This window comes from Oncorhynchus mykiss, chromosome 10 (assembly GCF_013265735.2).
Source record: "Oncorhynchus mykiss isolate Arlee chromosome 10, USDA_OmykA_1.1, whole genome shotgun sequence".
Lineage (NCBI taxonomy): Eukaryota > Metazoa > Chordata > Actinopteri > Salmoniformes > Salmonidae > Oncorhynchus > Oncorhynchus mykiss.
The window spans coordinates 15,848,697-15,871,675 of NC_048574.1; the positions used below are offsets into that span (position 1 = coordinate 15,848,697).

General features: G+C 43.7%; 1 protein-coding gene across 21 annotated transcripts in view; it reads left to right on the forward strand.

The window, feature by feature from the left end:
- LOC110533415 (disks large homolog 2) overlaps positions 1-22,979 on the forward strand; it is a 312,764-nt gene that overhangs the window by 167,485 nt on the left and 122,300 nt on the right. Inside the window, exon 1 of one of the 21 annotated variants that reach the window (XM_036989789.1) lies at positions 16,709-16,938. The exons of 19 other annotated variants lie outside the window; for them this stretch is intronic. In XM_036989789.1, the coding sequence (XP_036845684.1) occupies positions 16,855-16,938 (84 nt within the window). In that variant the 5' untranslated portion in view covers positions 16,709-16,854. Of the gene's footprint in view, positions 1-16,708; positions 16,939-22,979 lie in introns of those variants that run through there. One more of the 21 variants, XM_036989791.1, reaches the window with a different exon arrangement.

The following is a 22,979-nucleotide window of genomic DNA, read 5'->3' on the forward strand; positions in this document are numbered from 1 at the left end:
AAGACGAGCGACCCAGGGATGTGTGCCTCTTGGGGACCTTTAACAGAATGTGACTGGCAGAATGGGTGTTGTATGTGGAGGATGAGGGCTGCAGTAGATATCTCAGATAGGGGGGAGTGAGGCCTAAGAGTGTTGAGGGTTTTATAAATCAGCATCAACCAGTGGGTCTTGCGATGGGTATACAGAGATGACTAGTTTACAGAGGAGTATAGAGTGCAGTGATGTGTCCTATAAGGAGCATTGGTGGAAAATCTGATGACCGAATGGTAAAGAACATCTAGCTGCTCGAGAGCACCCTTACCTGCTGATCTATAAATTATGTCTCCGTAATCTAGCATGGGTAGGATGGTCATCTGAATCAGGGTTAGTTTGGCAGCTGTGGTGAAAGAGGGAGCGATTACAAGAGACAGGTCATGGACAGGCAAAAGATCATGAACCAGGTCAGAGTTCAGGAGGTATAGAGTGGCAGTCAGGCTCGAGGTCAGGGCAGGCAGTATGGTCAGGAAGGCGGGCTCAGAGTCAGGGCAGGCAGTATGGTCAGGAAGGCGGGCTCAGAGTCAGGGCAGGCAAGGGTCAAAACTTGGAGGACTAAAAATGGAGATAAGGAAAAAACAGGAGCACGGAAAAAACACACTGGTTGACTTGACAAGACGAACTGGCAACAGACAGAGAATATTAATAAATACCCAGGGACTAATGGGGAAAACAGGTGACACCTGGAGACAATCACAAAGACAGGTAAAAAAGATCAGGGTCGTGACAATAAGGGCATATAATGAGCAATACAGTTGTTGACTACAGTTGGTAAAAAGCAGTGTGGTTTTTTTTGCTTATTCAGTAATAAACAGCTTCATAAAATGTTTTACCTGCTGTGGTTAACTTGTGACACTCATGCATTATGTTGTTTTGGTTCAGCTCCTGGGGCCTTATTTATCAATCATTCATAGGAACAAAACAAGAGGGTTAGATTTATCAATATGAACGTTGGTTTGAGAGTGTGCATAAATTTACTCAGAGCCATGACCATGCGTACACACAGTGCATGTGGTGGAATAAGGGAACTCCTTAGAATGGGGAAAATATACAATCCATTCGGAAAGTATTCAGACCCCTTCTTCCTTAAAAAAAACAGAAATACCTTCAGACCCTTTATTATGAGAATTGACATTGAGCTCAAGTGCATCCTGTTTCCATTGATCATCCTTGAGATGTTTCTACAACTTGGTGTCCATCTGTGGTTAATTCAATTGTTTGGACCTGATTTGGAAAGGCACACACCTGTCTATATAAGGTCCCACAGTTGACAGTGCATGTCAGAGCAAAAGCCAATCCATTAGGTCAAAGGAATTGTCCGTAGAGCTCAGAGACAGGATTGTGTCGGCACAGATATGGGGAACGATAACAAAACGTTGAATGTCCCAAAGAACAGTGGCCTCCATCATTCTTAAAAGGAAGAAGTTAGGAACCACCAAGACTCTTCCTAGGCCGCCCGGCCAAACTAAGCAATTGGTGGAGAAGGGCCTTGGTCAGGGAGGTGGCCACCCCGATGGTCACTCTGACAGAGCTCCGGAGTTCCTTTGTGGAGATGGGAGAACCTTCCAGAAGGACAACCATCTCTGCAGCACTCCACTAATCAGGCCTTTGTGGTAGAGTGGCCAGACGGAAGCCACACCTCAGTAAAAGGCACATGAGAGCGCAGTTTCCCAAAAGACACCTAAAGGACTCTCAGACCAAGATAAACAAGATTCCCTGGTCTGATGAAACCAATATTAACTATTTGACCTGAATACCAAGTGTCACTTCTGGAGGAAACCTGGCACCATCCCTACGGTGAAGCATGGTGGTGGCAGCATCATGCTGTGGGGAAGTTTTTCGAGCGGCAGGGACTGGGAGACTCGTCAGGATCTAGAGAAAGATGAACGGAGCAAAGTACAGAGAGACTCTTGATGAAAACCAGCTCCAGAGCAATCAAGACAGACTGGGGTTCTACATGGAACACTCTGGGGTTCTACATGGAACCCAAAAGGGTTCTACCTGAAACCAAAAGGTTTCTACCTGGAACCAAAAAGGGTTATTCAAAGGGTTCTCCTATGGGGACAGCCAAAGAACCCTTTTTAGGATCTATATAGCGTCTTTTTTCCTAAGTGTGTGGGGGTATGAATGCTTTCTGAAGACACTTTAATTTGACCACATCAGTACGTTTGTTAATAATTCATATAAAGTACAGTAATTTGTTCAATTAGAGGTATTTGTGACAGGGAAGCCATTGTTGAAATACTATAAAATACTGATATAATGGGAAATGGAATGAGAGATGGCTAATCTTGCTCTGTTGGAAGATTTGGCACACACTCTATTTTGCAGAGAATGCGTTTTTAGAGACCAGTGGGACTTTTTTTTCAGAAAGTACAGATTGGCTCATCAGATATAATTTCCCAAAACCAATCTTATAAGATTCTTGCGAAGGATTTAAGACCTACTTTAAAAACACATGCCATTCCAGTGCACATCCAAGTGCTATCCACCCTTACGTTTCTGGCAACGGGCACTTTTCAGGGGGCTTACCTATTGGCATCTCACAGCCTTCGGTGAGACAATGTTTTGGATGCAATCATAAGAAAAAGTAACAGTAACACATACAATTTCCATACACCATCGCACAACAGGCCAAGAGGGTTTTCTTTGCCATGATGCCATCAATGGGTTCCGAAATACGAACGGAGCAATAGCCGGCACCCACATCGCCAAAAAATCACCACCACAAAACGATTTATATTATGTGAACAGAAAAGTCTTCCACTCTTTATGTGCAGGTGATAGGCTATGTGATGCACAAAAGACGCTGCTGAATGTGGTGGCAAGACTGGTACGACTCATTCTGCAGAACAGCAATGTTGGCCTATACGCCTACAGGAGGGATCTGTTGAGGATGGATGGCTTATTGGTTTGTGTTGCCTACTCATTTGAAGTATACTGTATTTGCCATTGCTAAAGCAACTTGAATTGTCCTAATGGTCCTCTCTTTGTAGCTGTGTTTTTATCTTTACTGGTCAAGCCACAACTGAGCTAAATAAAATATTTTGGTTGTACTCAATCTTTGACACTAGCAGCTCCATTTCAGTATCAGAATTAGTTATTTTTCATAGCTTTTTTTGTTGCGCATTTGTATTTTGTGGTATGGCATTGTATATTCCCCACGGGTTGAAGGATGATTTTGACCACATATGGTTAATTAGGGGCATTTAGAAATGCAAACAGCCAATGTTGTGCATGAGCACTGAGAACAATTGGTATTCATCCATGGTTATCTCCCACCAGTTTGCGTATGACACACGTAGCATTGTATGATAAATCACACTTTTTCTATGCGTACAACCACTCTAAATTCTGTTCGTAAGTACTATTTTAGAATAGTTCCTACGCAATATTGATAAAGGAGGCCCATGGTGTTCAGACATCATTTGCCTTCAGCTGATTATTGCTATCCAAGTTCATTAATACAAAATATCCTTATTATTGTGTAATCCTAATTCGTTGTTTACAAATTCACGTTGCTCCTTTAGACCCACTCAATCTATGTGAAACGGATAAGAAACAAGCTCATAAGGAACAAAAGCAATCATTTAAGTTTGGCTGGTCTGAGTGTGCTAACAGTCATGATGCAGTTGTAATGTCCTAAATGGCACCCTATTCCCTACATAGTGCACTACTTTTGACCCTCTTTTCATATCACTAGTGCTTATAATTTTCCAGACAGATGTTGTCTTCTGCTCTAGTAGTGAAGACCCTGAGATAGAACTGTTCACAGCTCACAATGTCCCTGCTCTTAAGTGATAGCAACGGACAGGCGCTATTGAGGGTTGTTAGGACCACAGTCTACCTTCCCCTCTCTCGGCTACGGACGGTATTCCTCCGGGTCGAGTTGTTGGACGTGTGTGTCGGGCGATTGATTGGGGGTGAAAATGAGGCACGGTGTGGTTGTGTTAATAAGTCTTCCATGAGGTGTGACATGAGCCGGTGCTACATTAATGAAGCACATCTTTCATTGCTGCCATAATATTAGCATCAGACAAGATGGGGTAATGCTCAGGACTTTTAATTCATTACATTTACATTTTGGTCACTAAGCAGACGCTCTTACCCAGAGCCACTTAGTCAGTGCATTCAACTAAGGTAGGTAAGACAACCACATATACATTTAGAACGTGACCATGAACATAACATTTGATAGATGATGAAAAGAGAGTATGCTATACAATTATTTATGAAGGAATCCAAAGAAGATATGTTTGCATAATGTTGATAACTGTACACAGGAAACATACCCAGTAAAATGCACTATAATTAATGATTGCATTAAGTAAATTATAGAATGTAAAAAATAAAAAAGCAAACCGTGAAAAAGAGGTTCCGGTTTAAATATATGTACAATCAGCCTGGGCCCTGACTTTGTATATATACAGTTGAAGTCGGAAGTTTACATACACCTTAGCCAAATACATTTAAACTCAGTTTTTCACAATTGCTGACATTTATGCCTAGTAAGAATTCCCTGTCTTAGGTCAGTTAGGATCACCACTTTGTTTTAAGGATGTGAAATGTCAGAATAATAGTAGAGAGAATGATTTATTTCAGCTTTTATTTTTTTCATCACATTCCCAGTGGGTCAGAAGTTTACATACAGTACATTCAATTAGTATTTGGTAGCATTGGCTTTAAATTGTTTAACTTGGGTCAAACGTTTTGGGTAGCCTTCTACAAGCTTCCCACAATAAGTTGGGTGAAATTTGGTCCATTCCTCCTGACAGATCTAGTGTAGCTGAGTCAGGTTTGTAGGCCTCCTTGCTCACACACGCTTTTTCAGTTCTACCTTTCAGTTCTACCCACACATTTTCTTTAACCTCCTGACTGATGTCTTGAGATGTTGCTTCAATATATCCACATAATTTTACATTCCTCATGACGCCATGTATTTTGTGAAGTGCACCAGTCCCTCCTGCAGCAAAGCACCCCCACAACATGATGCTGCCACCCTCGTGCTTCACGGTTGTGATGGTGTTCTTCGGTTTGCAAGCCTCCACCTTTTCCTCCAAACATAACGATGGTCATTATGGCCAAACAGTTCTATTTTTGTTTCATCAGACCAGAGGACATTTCTCCAAAAAGTATGATCTTTGTCCCCATGTGCATTTGTCTGGCTTTTTTATGGCAGTTTTGGAGCAGTGGGTTCTTCCTTGCTGAGCGGCCTTTCAGGTTATGTCGATATAGGACTCATTTTACTGTGGATATACTGTGGATATAGATACTTTTGTACCTGTTTCCTCCAGCATCTTCACAATGTCCTTTGCTGTTATTCTGGGATTGATTTGCACTTTTTGCACCAAAGTACGTTCATCTCTAGGAGACAGAACGCGTCTCCTTCCTGAGCGGTATGACAGCTGTGTGGTCCCATGGTGTTTATACTTGCGTACTATTGTTTGTACAGATGAACGTGGTACCTTCAGGCGTTTGGAAATTGCTCCCAAGGATGAACCAGACTTGTGGAGGTCTACAATTTATTTTCTGAGGTCTTGGCTGATTTCTTTTGATTTTCCCATGATGTCAAGCAAAGAGGCACTGAGTTTGAAGGTAGGCCTTGAAACACATCCACAGGTACACCTCCAATTGACTCAAATGATTCAAATTAGCCTATCAGAAGCTTCTAAAGCCATGACATCATTTTCTGCAATTTTCCAAGCTGTTTCGAGGCACAGTCAACTTAGTGTATGTAAACTTCTGACCCACTGGAATTGTGATACAGTGAATTATAAGTGAAATAATCTGTCTGTAAACAATTGTTGGAAAAATGTCTTGTGTCACGCACAAAGTAGATGTCCTAACCGACTTGCCAAAACTATAGTTTGTTAACAAGAAATTTGTGGAGTGGTTGAAAAACAAGTTTTAATGACTCTAACCTAAGTGTTTGTAAACTTCCGACTTCAACTGTATATATAACCAGGTAAGTTGGTAAGTTGACTGGGAACACATTCTTATTTACATCAACAACCTGGGGAATAGGAAGTGGGATGAATGAGCCAATTGGAGGCTGGGGATGATTAAGTGGCCATGATGGTATGAGGGCCAGATTGGAAATGTAGCCAGGACACCAGAGTTCTTTAGTGACCACAGAGAGTCAGGACACCCATTTAACTTCCCATCTGAAAGACGGCACCCTACACAGGGCAATCACTGGGATATTTCTTCTTTAGACCTGAAGAAAGTGTGCCTCCTACTGCATCTGTTCTCCCGTCCAGGGATCAACCAGCCAACAGTGGGATGCAGGGTGGTATGCTGCTGGCAACAGTGGAGGGTAATAGCAATGTAGCATGTAGCACAGGCTAACAGTAATAGCACTGCTATATTCAGTAATAGCAATAATGTACACAATGTGATGACATGGGATTAGCATGTAGCGGCTTATAGCACAGAATAAACACACTATGTACATGGGGCTAGGCTAACCTAGCACACATTAGCACTATGGTTACCAGCTAGTGGATTAGCATGCTATGGCTAACAATGCTAGTGTGTAAACAATGATATGGCCACTGGGGCTGGATGGCATAACAGGAAGTGACTGAGATGTGATGACATCATAGGCCTGCCATCTTAAGTGATTGTGAACAATTGATGCAGTATTGCATTAGTAGAAACAAAGACTGTTCTCAGGTCAGGTCTGGTTGAAGCTAAATATGTTTGAGTCACATTGGGGACAATTTTAGCTAACCCTAAACCCTAGGTTGAAGATGACACAGTTTAAGACAAGGATTCTAATATCCCATAACTCTTTGCATAAATGAGGACGAATTCTAAACAATGGGACCAGCTATGCTAGTTAGCAACTGCGCTAGTCCCATGAATCTGTTTATATTCGAAAAGCTTCTGCATAACTTGTCCTAACCTGGGTATCTTCAACCTAGCCTAAGCCTAACCCTTTTCCTAGCCTTAACCTAATTCTCCTAACCTGACACATTAATTATCCTAACCTGCTACAAATAGTACCTTTTGCTAGTCAAAACCTGCAGACTTGCCCTGCGAGCAGTGTTTGTAGCCACTAATGCGATACAGCAACATCTACAGCAACATCTTGACACAGTACCTAATGGGGAGAGATTTTAGCTCACAGAAACTATACTATGAGGCCAGATAAACAGGAGTAAGTAATATGGCTAGTACACATACATAAATAACTATCTGATTTGACTTGAGCGTATACTGTAACACTGGGAGAGGCTAACACACTGTAGGTATTAGAGCCTATAACATACAGACAAATAAAATATACATCAACTTTTTTTTCCTCCAAATTATTTAACTTGGTAGGGTAGTTGAGAACAAGTTCTCATTCACAACTGCGACCTGGCCAAGATAAAGCAAAGCAGTGCGACACAAACAACAACACAGAGTTACACATAGAATAAACAAACGTACAGTCAATAACACAATAGAGAAAAAGTTTATATACAGTGTGTGCAAATGAGGTAAAATAAGGGAGGTAGGCAATAAATAGGCCGTAGTGGCGAAATAATTACAATTTAGCAATTAAACACTGGAGAGATAGATGTGCAGAAGATGAATGTGCAAGTAGAGATACTAAGGTGCAAAGGAGCAAAAAAATATATAAATAATAATAAATAACCGTATGGGGATGAGGAACTTGGATGGGCTATTTACAGATGGGCTATGTACAGGTGCAGTGATCTGTGAGCTGCTCTGACAGCTGGTGCTTAAAGTTAGTGAGGGAGATATGGGTCTCCAGTGTTACGGACAACTAGGTGTGGTGGGTGGAATCAGGCGCAGAGAGCAAGGTTCAGTCGTTTCTTCCAATTTATTCCCCAGCACAACAAAACAGTCACGCCAACACACAGGGCGTATATATGTTGCCAGTCCAAAACAGGACAAACTAGTCCGGAGAATAAATCACACCATCAAACACAGAGTAACAATGACAAGCCTGCACAAATACCCAGCGGGCCTAGTGCCCTTAAATACCCTACAAACAAAACCTAATACTAAACAGGTGTACCCAATTACCCAATAACCCAAAACAAACGGAAAGGGAATCGATGGCAGCTAATAGGCCGGCGACGACGACCGCCGAGCGCCGCCCGAACAGGAAGAGGCACCATCTTCGGCGAGGTTCGTGACATCCAGCTTCAGTGATTTTTGCAATTCGTTCCAGTCATTGGCAGCAGAGAACTGGAAGGAAAGGCGGCCAAAGGAGGAATTGGCTTTGGGGGTGACCAGTGAAATATACCTGCTGGAGTGCATGCTACGGGTGGGTGTTGCTATGGTGGCCAGTGAGCTGAGATAAGGCGGGGCTTTACCTAGTAAAGACTTATAGATGACCTGGAGCCAGTGGGATTGGCTACAAATATGAAGCGAAGGCAGCCAACGAGAGCATACAGGTCGCAGTGGTGGGTAGTATATGGGACTTTGGTGACAAAACAGATTGCACTGTGATAGACTGCATCCAGTTTGCTGAGTAGAGTGTTGGAGGCTATTTTGTAAATGACATCGCTGAAGTCAAGGATCGGCAAGATAGTCAGTTTTACGAGGGTATGTTTGACAGCATGAGTGAAGGATGCTTTGTTGCGAAATGGGAAGCCGATTCTAGATTTAATTTTGGATTAGAGATGCTTAATGTGAGTCTGGAAGGAGAGTTTACAGTCTAACCAGACACCTAGGTATTTGTAGTTGTCCACATATTCTAGGTCAGAACCGTCCAGAGTAGTGATGCTGGACGGGCAGGTAGGTGCGGGCATGCATTTAAGCATGCATTTAGTTTTACTTGCATTTAAGAGCAGTTGGAGGCCACGGAAGGAGGCATTGAAGCTTGTCTGGTCTTGTCTTAGTTAACACAGGGTCCAAAGAAGGGCCTGAGGTATACAGAATGGTGTCGTCTGCGTAGAGGTGGATCAGATCATCACCAGCAGCAAGAGCGATATCATTGATGTATACAGAGAAGAGAGTCGGCCCGAGAATTGAACCCTGTGGCACCCCCATAAAGACTGCCAGAGGCAGTAGAATGAGTTGGTGAACCAGGCGAGGCAGTCATTTGAGAAACCAAGGCTGTTGAGTCTGCCAATAAGAATGTGGTTATTGACAGAGTCGAAAGCCTTGGCCAGGTTGATGAATACAGCTGCACAGTATTGTCTCTTAACGATGGCGGTAATGATATATCGTTTAGGACCTTGAGCGTGGCTGAGGTGCACCCATGACCAGATTGCATAGCAGAGAAGGTACGGTGGGATTGAAAATGGTCGGTGATCTGTTTGTTATCTTGGCTTTCGAAGACCTTAGAAAGGCAGGGTAGGGGGCCTCCCGGGTGGCGCAGTGGCTAAGGGCGCTGTACTGCAGACTCTAGGTTCGCGCCCAGGCTCTGTCGTAACCGGCCGCGACTGGGAGGTCCGTGGGGCGACGCACAATTGGCCTAGCGTCGTCCGGGTTAGGGAGGGGTTGGCCGGTAGGGATAACCTTGTCTCATCGCGCACCAGCGACTCCAGGGGTGGGCCGGGCGCAGTGCGCGCTAACCAAGGTTGCCAGGTGCACGGTGTTTCCTCCGACACATTGGTGCAGCTGGCTTCCGGGTTGGATGCGCGCTGTGTTAAGAAGCAGTGCGGCTTGGTTGGGTTGTGTATCGGAGGACGCATGACTTTCAACCTTCGTCTCTCCTGAGACCGTACTGGAGTTGTAGCGATGAGACAAGATAGTAGCTACTAAACAATTGGATACCACGAAATTGGGGAGAAAACGGGGTAAAAAATAAAAAATAAATAAAAAGAAAGGCAGGGTAGGATAGATATAGGTCTGTAGCAGTTTGGGTCTAGAGTGTCTTACCCTTTGAAGAGGGGGATGACCGCGGCAGATTTCCAATCTTTGAGGATCTCAGATGATATGAAAGAGTGGTTGAACAGGCTAGTAATAGGGGTTGCTACAATTTCGGCAGATCATTTTAGAAGGAGATGGTCCAGATTGTCTATCCCTGTTGATTTGAAGGGGTTCAGATTTTGCAGCACTTTCAGAACATCAGCAATCTGGATTTCGGCGAAGGAGAAATGGTGGAGGCTTGGACAAGTTGCTGTGAGGGGTGCAGGGGTTTTGACTGGGGTAGGAGTGGCCAGGTGGAAAGCAAGGCCAGCCGTAGAAGAATTCTCATTGAAATTCTCAATTATTGTGAATTTATCGGTGGTGACAGTGTTTCCTAGCCTGAACCCTAACCGGTTACAATTTCACTTACATGGTCAGTGACACACAAACACACAGTTAAGGATGTCCAGGGAAGGCTTGTTCGTTCAGGAAAGGTCCAGTTGTGAGTTGTACAGATTGTGTTGTGAGGTTTGAGACCCATACTTGGTGAGGCCTGTGATTGGCTGACCAGGTCAGGTGACTTTGGTCAGCAGCATGTTCTAGACCCCTAGCAACACCCCTAGCAACAGAGTGGCAAGGACCAGAGGTGTGAATGTCTCTCTGACTCCCAGGGCCAGCGAGAAGGTAGGAAATGAGGGTTAAAGTGCTGAGGGTTTTATACAAGCGGCAAAAATGGAAAAGGTGAAAAAACAAGACAAAAAAAAAAGAATTCTACCTCAAGATAAGCGGAATAAATTGATTGAACAAGGTTAGATGGACAATGAAACATTTTCTTAGATTTAAAAGATGAAAGTTGAGTCACAAAAACACTACATGACTAAAGTATGTGGACACCTGCTCGTCGAAAATCTCAGAATTAGGCCTGGCTCGCAGTCGGCGTTCCAATTCATCCCAAAGCTGTTCGATGGAGTTGAGGTCAGGGCTCTGTGTAGGTTAGTCAAGTTCTTCCACACTGATCTCAACAAACAATTTTTGTATGGACCTCGCTTTGTGCACAGCGGCATTGTCATGCTGAAACAGGAAAGGGCCTTCCCCAAACTGTTGCCACAAAGTTGGAAGCACAGAATAGTTTAGAATGTCATTGTATGCTGTAGCATTAAGATTTCCCTTCACTTGAACTAAGGGCTCTAGCCCGAACCATGCAAAAATCAAATCAAACTTTATTTGTCACATGCGCCGAATACAACAAGTGTAGACCTTATCGTGAAATACTTACTTACACCCCTTAACCAACAGTGCAGTTCAAGAAGTTAAGAAAATATTTACCAAATAAACTAAAGTAAAAAATTATAAAAAGTAAGACAATAACATAACAATAACGAGGCTATATACAGGGGGTACCGGTACCGAGTCAGTGTGCGGGGGTACAGGTTAGAGTACATGTTGGTAGGGGTGAAGTGACTATACATAGATAATAAACAGCGAGTAGCAGCAGTGTACAAATAATTGGAGGGGATGGGGTCAATGTAATAGTCCGGTGGCCATTTGATTAATTGTTCAGCAGTCTTATGGCTTGGGGGTAGAAGCTGTTAAGGAGCCTTTTGGTTCTAGACATGGCTCTCCGGTTCGGCTTGCCGTGCGGTAGCAGAGCAAACAGTCTATGACCTGGGTGATTTTTTTTAATTTTCAAATAAAATCAAATCAAATGTATTTGTCACATACACATGGTTAGCAGATATTAATGCGAGTGTAGCGAAATGCTTGTGCTTCTAGATCCGACAATCCAGTAATAACCAACGAGTAATCTAACTAACAATTCCAAAACTACTACCTTATACACACAAGTGTAAAGGGATAAAGAATATGTACATAAAGATATATGAATGAGTGATGGTACAGAGCGGCATAGGCAAGATGCAGTAGATGGTATCGAGTACAGTATATACATATGAGATGAGTATGTAAACAAAGTGGCATAGTTTAAAGTGGCTAGTGATACATGTATTACATAAAGATGCAGTAGATGATATAGAGTGCAGTATATACGTATACATATGAGATGAATAATGTATGGTATGTAAACATTATATTAGGTAGCATTGTTTAAAGTGACTACTGATATATTTTACATCAATTCCCATCAATTCCCATTATTAAAGTGGCTGGAGTTGAGTCAGTGTGTTGGCAGCAGCCACTCAATGTTAGTGGTGGCTGTTTAACAGTCTGATGGCCTTGAGATAGAAGCTGTTTTTCAGTCTCTCGGTCCCAGGTTTGATGCACCTGCACTGACCTCGCCTTCTGGATGATAGCGGGGTGAACAGGCAGTGGCTCGGGTGGTTGTTGTCCTTGATGATCTTTATGGCCTTCCTGTGACATCGGGTGGTGTAGGTGTCCTGGAGGGCAGGTAGTTTGCCCCCGGTGATGCGTTGTGCGGACCTCACTACCCTCTGGAGAGCCTTACGGTTGTGGGCGGAGCAGTTGCCGTACCAGGCGGTGATACAGCCCGACAGGATGCTCTCGATTGTGCATCTGTAGAAGTTTGTGAGTGCTTTTGGTGACAAGCCGAATTTCTTCAGCCTCCTGAGGTTGAAGAGGCGCTGCTGCGCCTTCTTCACGATGCTGTCTGTGTGGGTGGACCAATTCAGTTTGTCTGTGATGTGTACGCAGAGGAACTTAAAACTTACTACCCTCTCCACTACCATCCCATCGATGTGGATAGGGGGGTGTTCCCTCTGCTGTTTCCTGAAGTCCACAATCATCTCCTTAGTTTTGTTGACGTTGAGTGTGAGGTTATTTTCCTGACACCACACGCCGAGGGCCCTCACCTCCTCCCTGTAGGCCGTCTCGTCGTTGATGGTAATCAAGCCTACCACTGTTGTGTCGTCCGCAAACTTGATGATTGAGTTTGAGGCGTGCGTGGCCATGCAGTCGTGGGTGAACAGGGAGTACAGGAGAGGGCTCAGAACGCACCCTTGTGGGGCCCCAGTGTTGAGGATCAGCGGGGTGGAGATGTTGTTACCTACCCTCACCACCTCGGGGCGGCCCGTCAGGAAGTCCAGTACCCAGTTGCACAGGACGGGGTCGAGACCCAGGGTCTCGAGCTTGATGAGCTTGGGAACAGGAACAATGGTGGCCCTCTTGAAGCATGTTGGAACAGCAGACTGGGATAAGGATTGATTGAATATGTCCGTAAACACACCAGCTAGCTGGTCTGCGCATGCTCTGAGGGCGCGGCTGGGGATGCCGTCTGGGCCTGCAGCCCTGCGAGGGTTAACACGTTTAAGTGTTTTACTCACCTCGGCTGCATTGAAGGAGAGTCCGCATGTATTGGTTGCGGGCCGTGTCAGTGGCACTGTATTGTCCTCAAAGCGGGCAAAAAAGTTATTTAGTCCGCCTGGGAGCAAGACATCCTGGTCCGTGACTGGGCTGGTTTTCTTTTTGTAATCCGTGATTGACTGTAGACCCTGCCACATACCTCTTGTGTCTGAGCCGTTGAATTGTGATTCTACTTTGTCTCTATACTAACGCTTAACTTGTTTCATTGCCTTGCGGAGGGAATAGCTACACTGTTTATATTCGGTCATGTTTTCGGTCACCTTGCCCTGATTAAAAGCAGTGGTTCGCGCTTTCAGTTTCACGTGAATGCTGCCATCAATCCACGGTTTCTGGTTTGGGAATGTTTTAATCGTTGCTATGGGAACAACATCTTCACCGCACGTTCTAATGAACTCACTCACCGAATCAGCGTATTCGTCAATGTTGTTGTGTGACGCAATACGAAACATATCCCAGTCCACGTGATGGAAGCAGTCTTGGAGCGTGGAATCAGATTGGTTGAACAGACGTCAGCGCGGGAACTTCTTGTTTTAGCTTCTGTCTGTAGGCAGGGAGCAACAAAATGGAGTCGTGGTCAGCTTTTCCGAAAGGAGGGCGGGGGAGGGCCTTATATGGAAGGAAGATAGAATAGCAATGATCCAAGATTTTACCAGCCCTGGTTGCGCAATCGATATGCTGATACAATTTAGGGAATCTTGTTTTCAGATTAGCCTTGTTAAAATCCCCAGCTACAATTAATGCAGCCTCAGGATATGTGGATTCCAGTTTGCAAAGAGTCAAATAAAGTTTGTTCAGAGCCATCGATGTGTCTGCTTGGGGGGGAATATATACGGCTGTGATTATAATCGAAGAGAATTCCCTTGGTAGATAATGCGGTCGACATTTGATTGTGAAGAATTCTAAATCAGGTGAACAGAAGGACCTGAGTTCCTGTATGTGGTTGTGACCACACCATGTCTCGTTAACCATAAAGCCCCTCTTCTTACCAGAAAGATGTTTGTTTCTGTCGGCGCGATGCGTGGAGAAACCAGCTGGCTGCACCGACTCTCTCGAGTGAGCCATGTTTCCGTGAAGCAAGGAACGTTACAGTCTCTGATGTCCCTCTGGAATGCTACCCTTGCTCGGATTTCATCAACCTTGTTGTCAAGAGACTGGACATTGGCGAGAAGAATGCTAGGGAGTGGTGCGCGATGTGCCCGTCTCCGGAGTCTGACCAGAAGACCGCTTCGTTTCCCTCTTTTACGAAGTCGTTGTTTTGGGTCGCCGGCTGGGATCCATTCCGTTGTCCTGGGTGAAAGGCAGAACACAGGATCTGGTTCGCGAAAGTCATATTGTTGGTCGTACTGATGGTGAGTTAACGCTGCTCTTATATTCAGTAGTTCTGAATAGAAGAGTTCTTCTCAACTGTATGTAATGAAACCTAAGATGACCTGGGGTACCAATGTAAGAAATAACTCGTAAAAAAACAAAAAACTGCATAGTTTCCTAGGAACGCGAAGCGAGGCGGCCATCTCTGTCGGCGCCGGAAGTTTATGGGCTTTCCTCTGACACCGCCTATTATATAGGTCGTTGGTGATGTGGACACCAAGGAACTTGAAACTCTCGACCCGCTCCACTACAGCCACATTGATGTTAATGAGGGCCTGTTCGGCCCACCTTTTCCTTTAGTCCACAATCAGCTCCTTTGTCTTGCTCACATTGAGGGAGAGGTTGTTGTCCTGGCACCACACTGCCAGTTCCCTAACCTCCTCCTCCCTAACCGTCTCATTGTTGTCGTTGATCAGGTTCACCAATGTTGTCGTCAGCAAACTTATTGATGGTGTTGGAGTTGTGTTTGGCCACGCAGTCGTGGGTGTTGAGGGTCAGCATGGCAGACGTGTTGTTGCCTACCCTTAACACCTAGGGGCCGCCAATCAGGAAGTCCAGGATCCAGTTGCAGAGGGAGGTGTTTAGTCCGAGGGTCCTTAGCTTAGTGATGAGCTTCGTGGGCACTATGGTGTTGAACTCTGAGCTGTAGTCAATGAAGATTGTGTCATCTGTGGATCTGTTAGGGTGGTATGCGAATTGGAGTTGGTCTAGGGTATCCTGGAGGATGCTGTTGATGTGAGCACTTCATGGCTACCGACGTGAACAGCCCCAGACCATTATTCCTCCACCAAACTTTACAGCTGGCACTATACATTAGAGAACGCAGGTAGCGTTCTCCTGGCTTCCGCCAAACCCAGATTTGTCCGTTGGACTGCCAGATGGTTGGCATTACGCATGGTGATCTTAGGCTTGTGTGCGGCTGCTCGGCCATGGACAAACAGTTCTTGTGCTGACGTTGCTTCCAGAGGCAGTTTGGAACTCAGTAGTGAGTGTTGCAACCAAGGACAGAAGCTCTTCAGAACAAAAAGAGCATAGAATGTGCAGGGAAAGGAAAATGTGGAAAATATAAATAAAATGAGCAGAGAAATGGAGTGTGCATTTTGTAGTTTAGGGGACTGGTGCATGTTTACAAAAATATATATTTTGTTGTCACAACCCAGCACGAGGTCTTGTGGTAGTAACTCTGAGGTAGTGAGTAATTGTGTTGTCTTCTTTTTTACGAGAACAACGGGTACAGATGTAGGATCTTAATGTGATCACTCTTTTGTTGGCGAGAATTTTCCTGCACAGTCAGAAATGCAATCTTGTAGTGTATTCAAGGTTTAAAAAGGCTTCTAAAGTTTGTCATTTCTACTTTAAAATGTCAGACTTGATTTGCCCTAATGAAAAAAAATCTACCTCTACAAAAAATCTCATTAATAATTTGTATTTCAAATCAAATCATCAAATCAAATTTATTTATAAAGCCCTTCTTACATCAGCTGATATCTCAAAGTGCTGTACAGAAACCCAGCCTAAAACCCCAAACAGCATGCAATTTCCTGTTGTTGCAGTATTATTTTGCTGCTGTAGCAAACTGGCTCAAATTAAGATCTTACATCTGTAGTACCCATGTTACCGTACACTAGCGTGACTCATGGAAACAGACTCTGTGTGTTCCCCAGAGGGTCCTACTCACTATGACCCTGTGTGAGAGTGTGTGTATTAAACCTGCCAAGCTGGAAGGCACCATTGATTTAGCAGCAGCTTTCCCCCATTCCACTCTCAACTCTGCTGCCCAGGGGGAGGGGGAAGAGAGAGAGAGAGATGCATTCTGGCCCCGGATGATGTACGGCCCTGGGCCGGGTGATAGCAGAACCTCCTCTGGGTGCTAGGGCTCTAGACAGGCAGTTTACAGGACTAGATGGGTGCTAAGGATTCTAAGACATGCTCAGTGTCCATCCCTTCTTTCTGTGATATGTAAATAGAGCTGCTGCAGACACTGCCCCCCCCCCTTCTCTCTCTCACTCTCACATTCATTCACTCACTCACTCACTCACTCACTCACTCACCGGGAGTGTGTGTGGGTGAGAGAGAGACCTTCTTCTGCTGTGCTGAGACGCAGAGAAAGCGAGAGAGAAAGAGAGAGAGAGGCTCTCTATGCTCAAGTCCTACTCCTGCTTTCTCTCTCTCATCATTCCTCCCTCCTGCTCTCTCTTGCCTGTGGAATATACTGACAAGGAATAGTCTCTCAGACACATGTGTGTCTAGAGCCTTTTAGGCTTGCAAACAAAACAAGTGCTTTATTTCTTTGCTCTGAGTATGTTTGCCTCGATTTTCTATGCCAAGAAGCTAGGGAGAAGACTTGTACAGAATGCGAGGAAAGCCAAAATGCCAAAAGATACGGTAAGTGTACGTTTTTTTTTCTGATTTATTTCGGTCAACAAATACAGTGTCATGGTATAAGAAGAATACAAAGTGAAAGTGTCCATCTGGATGTAAGATGCAGATTATGCTTTGCTCAGCTTTCTTCAGTGTTTATTTTTTTGAAATTCTCAGTTTTGTGGGCTATGCAATGTCTTCTTTAAAAGCATCTGTTCTGTCTCATTCGAGAGAGAGCGTGAGAGAGACACACAGAGGGAGAGAGTATGACAGAGAATGATGTCACATAAGATCTGATCATTATACTCTGATCTGTGGTACTCAACTGTATCTTTCTCATTAACTGCGCAAGATCCTCTTATCTGGCCTCCGGTTACATTTCTCCTCCGTCTTTTAAGTCCCAGACACAAGTTTGACAATGTGCCTGCTGCACTAGCAGATTTCATCCCGACAGAGTCTTAAGATAAATCAGCATGGCTTCTGATTAGTCCAAGGGCAGTTGCTTGCATTGCCTCATTTGTCTCAATGTTCCTGTTTAACGGACAGTTGGATTGCAAAGGGTGTTTTGGTCCTGTAAGGAGTCCTACTGAGATTAAAACAAGTCCTGCTGAGATTAGGCTGTCCTAATATGGACACCTTGTCTGTGCCATATGTCACCTGGGATAGTGTGTGGTTAATGTGACTTAAGCAATGGCGAAAGTAAGCCTTCTATTTTGGAAGTATTTAATCTACTGTGTGCTTTTTACAGATTGCTGGGAGAGCCTTACACCACTAGAGTTTCCACCTATTTATTTTTTCCCTGGAAAATTTGAATTGTAATATCTTTGAATAGAATAGATCCTAAGCTTTTAATAAACCAGAATGTTTGAATTCTTAAATAGAATAAGCAAATGGTGAGTTTTTCAGCTGTTTTCAGTTGGTTTTCAGCTATTCAAAAGGTAGCTAGCATCAGCATCAACAGGTTTCTGCTCTGGGGCTAAGTCACTTGCTCCCAAGCTGGTTATGCTGCAAACAGCTTCCTCCTGGTGCTTCAATCTAAGCAAGCAGTACAGTAAAAAAAAAAAAATTGTGCTCTATGGCTTATATTGCGACATGGATTTGTTCACTTAAACACCAAGATGCAAAGCGTTGCCTAGCAACTATAGAGCTGGTTTGCAAGGAGGCGGCAGTGGGGCGCATTGATCCAGAGAGCAGACAACAGGGGTCAGGGATAAGGTAGTCCCGTGGGAAGACATCCTTCCAAATCACTTCTTATTGACTCAACTATTGGAAGTCTGGAGATTTTTAATTTAGAATTTTGTGTTTGAATGGAAACAACGCATTTCGTTGGCTCAGAATAGAAACAACATTGCTTCCTATCAGGAGAGGATTTTTTTTTAACTTGTTTTGTCCGTACTTCCTTTCCTACTGTATCGGACAAGGAACGTTTTAGTCGTTTTAGTAGCATTATCTTTTGTGCCTTATGTTATCTAGCTTGTTGCTAGTCAGAGAGTAGTTATTTTAGTGTGATGTATTTTTGAATGGATGGATAACTAAGCAAGGCTCTTTCTTGATCACTATACTCACAAGCACCTTTCCAGTATGTTATGAGCTAAAGAACTTGGCCATTACCTCACACTTGCCTCCACTGAGAGAAAGCACATTGCATTACACAAGCACTCTTACACACAGCCACAAAACATTGGCATTAGCACGCTGGCTCGCAGCCACTCACTCATGTGTGCGTGAGCAAGTGTGTGTGTGTGTGTGTGTGTGTGTGTGTGTGTGTGTGTGTGTGTGTGTGTGTGTGTGTGTGTGTGTGTGTGTGTGTGTGTGTGTGTGTGTGTGTGTGTGTGTGTGTGTGTGAAGCTGAGTGTGAATGAGCAACAGGGATAGCAGAGAGGAGTGTGTGCCTCAGCACAGTTGGGAAGCAACTAATTGGTCCTCTGTGTCAGCTCTTCTACAGCTCTTCTAAGTCACAGAGTTATTGTAGGGGGCTTATAGCTGGTTCAGTGTGCAGCTGTGTGTTAAGGTAAACTGCTCTGTCTAAACAAGAATGAGTTAATCTGAATCACTGGCTACATGTTGAGAGTTTGCAAGTCAGGTGTCTGTCCAATCAGCGGCGACTTGCAGGTTTAGCCTAATTCGGTATATGGCTTGCCCGCACTGGGAAAAAACTGTGATGTTTCACAAATGCAGTGATTCCTTAGGCTATTGTCATACTTCAGTAAAAGTAAAGATACCTTAATAGAAAATGACTCAAGTAAAAGTGAAAGTCACTCAGTAAAATACTACTTGAGTAAAAGTCTAAAGGTATTTGGTTTTAAATATACTTAAATATCAAAAGTAAATGGAATTGCTAAAATGTACTTAAGTATCAAAAGTAAAAGTATTAATCATTTCAACTTCCTTATATTAAGCAAACCAGACGGCACAATATTTGTATTTATTTTATATTTTTTTGACAGACAGCAAGGGGCACACTCCCAAAAACTCAGACATGATTTACAAACAAAGCATTTGTCTTTAGTGAGTCCGCCAGATTAGAAGCAGTAGGGATGACCAGGGATGTTCTCTTGATAAGTGTGTGTATTGGACAATTTTCCTGTCAAAATGTAATGAGTACTTTTGGGTGTCAATAAAAAGTACATTATTTCCTTTAGGAATGTAGTGAAGTAAAAGTAAAAGTTTCCAAAAATATAAATAGTAAAGTACAGATTCCCCAAAAAACTACTTAAGTAGTACTTTAAAGTATTTTTACTTATATACTTTACACCACTGAGGAGTAGTTCTCATGGTAAAATGCAGAAATGTATGTCAATAAAAAATAATTTGCCTTGCAGGTCAGGCTTACTATTCTATAGCAGCCTATTGATGAAATTACAGAAATGAATGAATGAATGAATGATGTTGGCGAGGCTGCCGTTTTGTTGTTTTTTGAATTTAGCTTGAAGGGTACCTACCACTGGAGGCTCCTTAGAGGAGGAAGGGGAGGACCATCCTCCTCAGTGAATTTCATTAAAAAAAGTAATAGTTAAAAAGTTATCATTTTTAGATTAAACTATACTAAATATATTCACATCACCAAATAATTTATTAAAACACACTGTTTTGCTATGAACGTTTACAGTAGCTTCAACGGAACTCTGTAGGGTAGCACCATGGTGTAGACGGAAGACAGCTAGCTTCCGTCCTCTTCTGGCTACACTGACTTCAATACAAAACCTAGGAGCCTCATGGTTCTCAGCCCCTTCCAAAGACTTAAACAATAATTATGCCAACTTCCGGAGGACATCCTCCAACCTATCAGAGCCCTTGCAGCATGAACTGACATGTTGTCCACACAATCAAAGAATCAGAAAATGAATATAGTACTGAAAGCATAATCTACAGCTAGCTAGCACTGCAGTGCATAAAATATGGTGAAGAAGAAGCAAGAGAGAGAGAGATTTTGTCTTTTTTTTCTTCTTCACATTCAGTTTCCCTTACTTAGCAAGCAAATGCTGCTAGCTAGTTTAGCCTGCTCAAACAGAGGGATTCTATGTTAGCTAGCTGGCTATGACTATCCAACACAACAGTGGAACTCTTCCAAGTCAAAGTAAACTTTTGGTTTTACTAATTTATTGCCACCCGGGCCGGCCGGTGTAACTGCTAAACTGCTAACTGACTATACACTTTAAAGTTACTGCATGATTGTAGCAGGGTTAGCTAACGTCATAGTCAACATTGTTAAGCGGAGCCCAAGAGCAGACTCAGATGCGGAAACAGGGATGAATGAACCAAAATATTTATTGTTACACAGGGAGATCTGGAGTGCAGATCCGGGGAAGCTCGGATGAGTTGCAGAAAAAACAGAAGTGGAGACTGAGGTTGCAGTTAGCTGAGTAGAACAGGGTAAACAGGTCCTGAGTGGAATCCAAGGTAGTGGTGTTGAGTAAAATCCAGAGCAAGGTAGTTGGGTGGTGAGATGTGGAACAGTAGACAGGAGCCAGAGACAGAGCAGTAACTGCAATGAGAGGATAAACGGTGTCAGGCAGGGAAACAGGCACAGCAGAGTAATAGGATTGGATAATCTTGAATAATCATAAATGGCTAGAATCATGAACTGACTGAACAGAGATTATAATCTGGCAGAGTGGAAGTGGCAGGACTGAGAATTTGTTGAGGTCTTGATTATGGAATGAGTTGCAGCTGGTAGGGATCTGCTCTGACTCCAGCACACCTGTCTCCAACCACACAATCACACAGAGAGGGAGCGGGAGAGAGAGAGAGAGTGTATACAGGGGGAGTAGCTGCAGGTCAAGAAGACACCGGATGAACACCAGAGGGCATAGCAGGAGCAGATGTGACAAACATAGCTAATAGAACTAACGCTTCTATTAGCTATGTTGACTATGACATTACTTTAGCTAAAATGGTGACAATTATGTTTTTTTCCCGCTTGATCAGATACAGCTGATGTGTTGTGCGTTGAAGTCCACAAGCGAATGGAAAAGGTGAGAGGAGGAGAGCGCATAGATGAGAGAAGGAATACAACGTGGCTGCTATGAATGTGAACTGTGTTTACGCGAGACCAGGCATGTATTCATTCCTCTGATTCTGTTGAAAAACATTTCTTAAAAGGAAGCAAACGGAACAAAACGGGGATAAACATGCCTGAATTTGTCCAATAGAAACTCTCATTTGCAACTGCTGGACTAATGATAACACCTTGCTGTCTGTCCATGTGTCACTGTCTGTCACCTCACCGTTTTCTCTCGACCTGTGTGCACCTACGTTGTAAACTTTCATTCATAGGCTAGGTTGTAGCAACCTCATGAGTATCATGTAGTAGCCAATAGATCGATTTTACAGTACATTGAGCTGGGTGAATTTGGAAAGTATTCAGACCCCTTCCCTTTTTCCACATTTTGATACGTTTCAGCCTTTTTCTAAAATTGATTAAATAAAAAAAATTATTCATCAATCTACACATAATACCCCATAATGACAAAGCGAAAAGAGGTTTTTGCAAATAAAAAAATAAAAAAACACATAAGTATTCAGACCCTTTGCTATGAGACTTGAATTTGAGCATCCTGTTTCCATTGATCATCCTTGAAATGTTTCTACAACTTGATTTGAGTCCACCTGTGGTAAATTACATTTATTGGACATGATTTGGAAAGGCACACAGCTGTTTAAATAGGTCCCACAGTTGACAATGTATGTCAGAGCAAAAACCAAGCCATGAGGTTGAATGAATTGTCTGTAGAGCTCAGAGACAGGATTGTGTTGGCAGATCTGGGGTAGGTTACCAAAACATTTCTGCAGCATTGAAGGTCCCCAAGAACACAGTGGCCTCAATACATTTTACATGGAAGAATTTTGGAACCACCAAGACTCTTCCTAGAGCTGGTCTCCTGGCCAAACTGAACAATCGGGGGAAAAGGGCCTTGGTCAGGGAGGTGACCAAGAACCCGATGGTCAGTCTGACAGAGCTTCAGAGTTCCTTTGTGAAGGTGGCAGAACCTTCCAGAAGGACAACCATCTCTGCAGCACTCCACCAATCAGGCCTTTTTGGTAGTGGCCAGATGGAAGCCACTCCTCGGTAAAAGGCACATGACAGCCCGCTTGGAGTTTTCCAAAATGCACCTAAAGGACTCTCAGACCAAGAGAAACAAGATTCTCTTGTCTAATGAAACCAAGATTGGATTCTTTGGCGTGAACGCCAAGCGCCACATCTGGAGGAAACCAGGCACCGCTCATCACCTGGCCAATACCATCCCTACAGTGAAGCATGGTGGTGGCAGCATCATGCTGTGGGGATGTTTTTTAGCAGTCGGAACTGGGAGACTAGTCAGGATCGAGGGAAAAATGAATGGAGCAAAGTACAGAGAGATCCTTGATGAAAACCTGCTCCAGAGCACTCAGGACCTCAGGAAGGCGAAGGTTCACCTTCCAACAGGACAAAATCCCTAATCACATAGCCAAGACAATGCAGGACTGGCTTTGGGACAAGTCTCTGAATGTCCTTGAGTGGCCCAGGCAGAGCCCGGACTTAAACCCGAACATCTCTGGAGAGACCTGAAAATAGCTGTACAGCT